The sequence below is a fragment of the Carassius carassius genome, chromosome 7 (assembly GCF_963082965.1).
Source record: "Carassius carassius chromosome 7, fCarCar2.1, whole genome shotgun sequence".
Classification (NCBI taxonomy): Eukaryota; Metazoa; Chordata; class Actinopteri; order Cypriniformes; family Cyprinidae; genus Carassius; species Carassius carassius.
In genome coordinates, this window is record NC_081761.1 from 28,397,718 (window position 1) to 28,405,013 (window position 7,296).

Genomic DNA, 7,296 nt, shown 5'->3' on the forward strand with positions numbered 1-7,296 from the left:
CCTCGTCTCCTCGTGGTGCAATTAGAAAATTGAGATGTCCTTCAAGATGGCTGTGTTCGATCGGTTTCCGGGTCATAGGATGGAGGACGGATGGAGGACGGAGGAGCGAGGAGACGAGTAGGGATATTGAGAAGCACCCCTGGTCTTTTCACGATCGGATAGCTATGTGGCCAGGTGTAAACGGCCCCATATACACCAAGACGCCTTGAGGGTGAGTAAAGCGTGGGCTAATTTTCTTTTTTCGGTGAGCTAACCCTTTAATACTACAATTTTAGTACCTTTCTGTGATTTAGGAAAGTGTCAATTTTAATATCAAACGAGATTCTATTACAGTTTTTAATCATATTGAATACGTTTTTATATTTTTAATTTTAGGTTTTAGTAAAAACATTTTTTTACTTTTTATGCTATTTTTAATGTCTAGATTTTAACCAAATTTATTTCAGTTTTAGTTCTTTTAGTATATACAGTTAAACAAAATATTTTCTTAATTGTTTTTAATAGTTAATTTGCAGTAACAAAATGTTTTTATGATTTTAGTTTAGCACTTGTTTTTTAACTTGCTGTGTTGCCGTCTTCTAAATTCAGCAAAATGGTTAAGCGTGAAAGTAATATGGTTTTTGTTTAGAAAATTATGTTGGTTTATTATTCCATAACAAAGCGGGTAAAAACAAACCCTTCCGTCCAACAAGGCCACCGTACAACCAGTGACGTCAAGCCACAACAACACCATTGTCCGCCTGCTGATCTCTTCGTTCATACGTTAGTCAAATTCACACACTGACAAAATAAACCAGGTAGCATGTACTACAGTCTTATTGACAGCTGCTCGCGCCTAAAGGACGTCTTTATTTTTGCTCGCGCTTCATACAGTCAGACATATGTAATAAGCTCGATGCTAACTTACACTGAGAATCTTATCATCGGGGTTTGATTGACTGGCTGCGAAAGTGTGAAGTGCAATATTTACCGTGAAATTAAGTTCCCGACATACTCATACGTGAAATGAGACTCAATAGAAACTAAAATATTTGAGGTATAAATCACCATGGGTGGTCTTTAATGTCATGATCATTCAGCGATCCGTTGATCTTGATAAGAGCGAACTCGAATAACGTTAGATCGGACACAGGATGACGGACACGGTGGTCCTCTCCTTCCAGACTCGGCTGTCCGCGGTCATGGAGACGGTCCTCAAGACCACCATGTACGAGATCACCCGGCTGGTGGAGGACAGCTTCTTGGAGCAGATGGATCGAGGCAAGCGGGAGGTGGAGGCGTTCAAACGGAGGCTGATAGTGTCGGAGGCCAAACTGAGAGAACGGGAGAGGTTTAAGAGGGTGAGGTGTGTGGACTGTGGTCGGACAGCGGTGTCCAGGAGGAGGATACTACACCGAGGCCCCGAAGCACAGAGCAGTGAGTAGAAACAAGACTTTCCAAGAGGACCGTCGCCACTCAGACAAATAATAACGTGCAGAATGGTGGCTATAGTTTTGTACATTATTAAAAATTGTTATGCAATTTTCAATAATTTAATGAACAAACAAGTGTCAAATGGTTTAAAAAGTACAGAATAATTTCCCTGTCATCATTTCAGCAAAAGTTTCTGAACATTCAGTGTATTATATTTCTCTTTTTTAATAAGAACTTAATGACCTTCTAAAGCAGTGATTCTCAAAGTTTTGGACCTAAAGGCCCCCATTACAGTAATAAGAGCTTTATTTTATTTTAATATATTAATAATAGTTTATGACCGTAAATACTTTGAACTAATCTTGTATTTTTAATATATATTTGAATAATTTAATAGATTCAAATCACAGTTTGAGTGTCAGGACACCATTGACTCATGTTTCACGTTACATCATCATGAAATTATTATATTCAATAAAATAATTAACACTCGTTAAGTGCGGCAATCTATTTGGCACTGAATGCTATTCTTCTTCTTCTTCTTGAAAGGTTTGGACCACGCACTTGTTGTAAAGCAGGAAAAAGCCTCTGACAGTAGCTGGAGGTGCAGTCCCAAGGGAAGCACAAATCATGAAAAGCCTTCAGCAGCTCCAGAAACTAAACAGAATGTGTGTATGGTATTATTATACTGGTAATATCCAGTGACCCAGAAGACAGTATGCATTTGGACATTTCATTTGGGTGCCAAAGGGAATTAGTGAACTTGAGGGAAACCGATATCATTCAAAATTACAATTATTTTTTGATAAATTTATGCAATAAAAATTCTGACATTTTAAACTTGGCTTAGATGTCCAAATACTTAAGCCATATACTGGGCCACTGTAGTTTGCTTAGATGTTATGTTAAAAATATGTTAGCATAATTTTAGCATCAGTATGTAGGAAGTTTCTAATGCGCATATGTTTTGTGCACGACAGGTCGATCAAGTGTGTGAACCTAAACCTGGAGAAGTGAAAGAGGAAGCAACAGAGGCTAGAAACCCGCAAACTCGTCAAGTGATACATCCTCAAATACACAAACAAAAAGATCCTCCGGGCAGTGTTGAAGAGACCAATGGATTCCGAATTACAGATTCTGACCACAAACCAGGTGGCAGATCTTGCACAGAAAGACCTGTGGATGAGGATGAAGTCAGACACAGAAACCTCAAAAAATGGTTTGATCCTAAAACAGACCCTTTAGCATGGTCACCTGTTTCACAGCCAGAACCAGCCAGGACCTCAGTATCTTCAGAGTCTCCGGGTTTGAGACCGCAAGTGGGCAGCATTGACTCAGGGCCTGTTAAAGAGGAAGTTGTAGTGATGCTTCCACCAGACTGGGAAGATATAGAAAGGATCAGGCCTCAGGTGGTTTCTGCTCAAACCAGTGCTAAGAAAGCACAGTTAGATCTTCAGCCTGGAGATCCTCTCACCACTGGGCCTCAAAGACAGGAGCGAGTTTCCTATCCTGCGCCTCCCGTCAAGGTTCAGAACCTTGCACCACACACCATGCAGCATCTCACATCACCCGTTAGGAAAAACACAAAAATCGGTCTACATCCCAGTTCGGTTGTGACGGATCACGGCGCTGTTGAAGTAGACCGGGTACAATCCATCTGTAAACCCCTTCCTGCTCCAAAACCCTCTCATATCCGTCAGTATCCTGAAGGAGCCACTACAGGTGAAAGAAGTTTCAGTACCATACACCCAGGAAGAAGTCTGCCTCAGATGGTCAGTATGAGGGTTCAAGGGGACACACGGCACCTTTCGGCAAAGACAATGCACAACTGCAGCCAGTGTGGAAAAGGCTTCTCTCATCTGTGTCACCTCAGAGCTCACCAGCAGATCCACACAGGTGAGAGGCAGTTCTGCTGTACCATCTGTGGACGCAGTTTCACCAAACTGAGTAACCTGAAAGCGCACCGCAGGGTTCACACCGGCGAGAGACCTTACATCTGCACAGACTGCGGGAAAAGGTTTACCCAGAAATGCAACTTGAAGAGACATCAGAAAATTCACTCTGAGTTCACTCACTCTAATGTATGACGAGACGTGGGGGGGTGATAGTGGTAGAATCTGGTACTTTACACATTAGAATATTAATTGATGTTTTGTTGAATGGTTAATTTATTTTTTTATATCATGCATTGTATTAAAATTACTTAACCTCATTTTTCGAACCTTATGCTCAGAAAGTTTTCTTCTGTAGTGATGTGACCGGATCACTCAGGGGAAATACCAATTTTATCAAGATAAATAGAAATATTTTAAAACTGAGCACTTTTCCATTTCCTCTTGATATGGAACAGGCTATTTCTCACAAATAAATGTCCACATTTACCCTAAAATCAAAAGAACAACAATAATAATATAGTGATCAATTATAACGGGCCTAAAAGTAGACTTTCTGTATACAAAATATAATTTTCCATCCTTTTGATTTTGGGGTGAAATACAACTTGGACAGTTTTAGTCATGCTTTGGAGTTTTTTATTTATTTGTTATTGGGTTTGGTGTTCTTCTGGTTCATAATGGAGTTTTACAAGCCTTGATGAATACAACACAATTGCTCAAGTATAAACTGGTAAATGAGATCCCTTTTGATTTGTTTGTATATTCAGATGCATAGCATTAGCTATTTGAAATGGTGCATTACTGTTTTTTCCTTTTCTTTTAAGATATGCGGTAAACTGTTTGAAAAACGAATTTATGTGCATATGCTGCTGTGGGCTAAAATAGTTACATGTTCATATTTAGATGTCAGTGGTTAAAGGTTCAAACCTGTGCAGGAGGGCCAATGAAAGCACCTGCTAAACTTCAAATGACTATTTTAAAATGTAGTGACATTAAATGTGATGGTTCCAGTGTTTTTAGAGCATAAAGAATGAGTAACAGTACAGCTGGTACATTCAAGCTACTTTCTCTTCTCTTTTTAGTTGAATGTCTTTTGTTGATTAAATGCCACACACTTAGTTTTATTACACACTGTGCAAACTCTTCCAGAAATGCATGCAAACAGATTATTGGTGAATCAGGTACACCAGAGTAAGCCATGTACATTACAGGCTCTGTGACTGCAATTCAAATTATTTGATTCTTTTTCTGTGAAAATGAAAAATATAAATGATGAAATTGCATTGAAAATGGACCAAATGGCAGGACGTTAATGTCTACATTTTTGTCATATATATGTTGTTTTGTAAAGTTAAATTCAGCTAAATTAAATACTTCTCCATCTGTTTGGTATGTACATGGGTCATGTGATATTCTCATGTGGTCCTTCTGATAACTGACATGTTCTCATTTCTTATTGTACTAATACTGATATGTGACTCTGCATGACAAAACTAGACATATGTTGAACTTATAGTTAACAATACATTGTGTGGGTCAAAATAATATTTTTTAATGCCAAAAATCACTAGGATGTTTAGTAAAGATCAAGTTCCATCAAGATATTTTGTAAATTTTATACCATAAATATATCAAAACTTAATTTTTCATTAGTAATATGCACTGCTAAGAACTTCATTAGGTTAACTTTAAGAAATTTTTTTCATGACCCTTATGACAGGTTTTGTGGTCACATATAATACTGATACACTAATAACACGGTGGTAACAGCACATGATGAAACACAAACTTGTGGCCCGTGCAGAGCAAGATGTGGCACTTTTTACCATGTTGTGCAATTTTTGTGACACTTGCTGTATGAAAACACAATTATAAATGATTAGAAAAGGTTAAATGGTCTTTTAAAATCACACGTTATCTTCACAGTCAAAAATGACTCCCATAGGAAATTACCGAGAATTGATACAGAGGAGGTTTTTTATTTTTAAATCTGCAAATCAGCATCTAAGTAGTCCTTGGTAATCTCTAAATAAATACATATTCAACTGATAAAATAGGTATAATAAAACAGGTCTTATTACAAAGTTAAAATACACAATATACAGGGCTACAGCATCTACTGGCTATACAATAGTATTACATGTGGTTCCCTCTCGAGGCGGTAACTCAACATTACGTCAGCTAAGATGTGTATGGGAACTCCTCCCTTCTCCACTTTCGCTGAAATCTTATTGGCGAACGCCAGCTGGGGACAGCTGGCCAATTGACACGAAGCATGCACATACTGACAGGTCAGCGGGCAGTATAAAATGCATGGGCGCGAAAATTACGTCAGAATCTCTTCACGCTAGAAGTCTTATCTAAGTCATCGTGGAAGTTGCAATAGAGGACTACTCACCCTGTTTTTCCTTTCTGCATCCGATGGCTGCTACTGCTAGACTCGGACCTTCACCAGTTCTGTGTGACCTGCCTGGAAGCCTTACACGGTCCACACATGCGCCCACTGCTGAGCTGCCAGTGCACGCCCTCAGAGCCAGAGTGGCTCGGACAACAGCGGGAATGAGGCCCACTGCCGCCAGCTAGCCGCTGGTGGGCCCTCCCCCACCCGAAGACGAGTTCGACGTCGGCTTGGTGGACGATAGCTTCCACCTCAAAGACTTCGTCCTCTCAGGAGCTGGCGAGAAAGACGACTCCATGTCGCTTTCGGCATCGGAAAAGGTTTGGGTGTCTCAGTCGGACCACCCCGACCAAGAGGGCCCTGCATACCTCCAGGAGGAGCTCGTCAGGGTCTTCGGCAAGGCCGTCACGGAGCTGGGTCTCGCTTGCAACGCACCTGACAAGCCTGTGAAAAGTAGCTGGACTCGTGGCTCCTCCAGTCGAGCCGCTGCCAGACGGCACCAAGGCATGAACAAGAGCTCGTGGTGAAGTCGTGGGCTGCACCCCAATTGGCGCGCACCCACTCTGCCACATAGGCCCTTGGATGGGGCGGAACCCCCCCCCCCCATCCGGGTCGAGAAGACTGTTCTCGCGCTGATGGGTACTAAGCGCTCTGCTCAGCCGTTTTATGGGGCTCATGGTCGTCCTTACAGGCACCTATGGCACCTATTCACAGAGACTCAGAAAGCGCGACAAGGCGATGAGCCACGTGATGCCCCGTCGTTCACTCCAGTCATCATCTGATAGGTTCCGCTCTTCTGTACCTCGTCAGGCTCTAAGACCAGCTAAAACAGCCCGACGTAGCACCCCGTTCCGAACCAGACACTCGTTTCAGCCAAAACCAGCAGTGGTAAGAGCCTGGGAGGAAACGTCAGGGTCGTTTGAGGACCCCCCGCCGCGAGAGAGCCAGCGCGCCATCCTTGGCCACCGAGCAGTCTCCCTGATTGACCGGTAAGGTGGAAGAGTGAGCGTGCGGGAGGCCCCGCCCCCCAAGCACCATGTTCAAATGCATCATGTCCCCCATGTTCGATTCTGCGATCGCCCTGTCTCAGAGCAGCGCTGAGCCACAGCCCATGATTATAATGGCCTCGCGAGGGTGCGAGAGTGCCAACACCACAAAAACACGGTGTCACTCTGCCGGTTCAGATGCATCATGTCCCACATGTTACTACGGGTGATGATTGCTATATGTTTTTAAATGCTGTCAGTGTGAGTAAAAATTCAGAATAGAAGCATGTATCCAAATCCTTGCACCCAACACCTTATCTCTAACAGCGCAGAGCCACAACCCATGATTATAATGGCCTCCCGAGGGCGCAAGAGTGACACACCATTAAATAGCTGATGCTAACAGCCCTCCCGCCAGTGCTTCTAGCCTCGCGGGGGCGGGGCCGGGGCCCTGGTCAAAACAAGCCATCAGTGGCTGTAGAGCTAACGCGTCCGCGGTGTCATTTCATGGACGGTAGGAGGGCTATCCCGGGCGTTTCACCGTGGATACTGGGAATAATTCACGACGGATATTCTCTCCAATTCAAACGCAGACCTCCCCGCT

At 42.7% G+C, this 7,296-nt stretch overlaps 1 protein-coding gene across 1 annotated transcript; it reads left to right on the forward strand.

The window, feature by feature from the left end:
• Nucleotides 1-703: 703 nt before the first annotated feature.
• Nucleotides 704-3,727, forward strand: si:ch73-109d9.3 (zinc finger protein 324A). Its single transcript, XM_059554454.1, has 3 exons — nucleotides 704-1,416; nucleotides 1,963-2,081; nucleotides 2,394-3,727. Exons 1-3 carry the CDS (start codon nucleotides 1,134-1,136, stop codon nucleotides 3,498-3,500), a joined length of 1,509 nt encoding a protein of 502 aa, XP_059410437.1. The 5' UTR covers nucleotides 704-1,133; the 3' UTR covers nucleotides 3,501-3,727.
• Nucleotides 3,728-7,296: the final 3,569 nt, after the last annotated feature.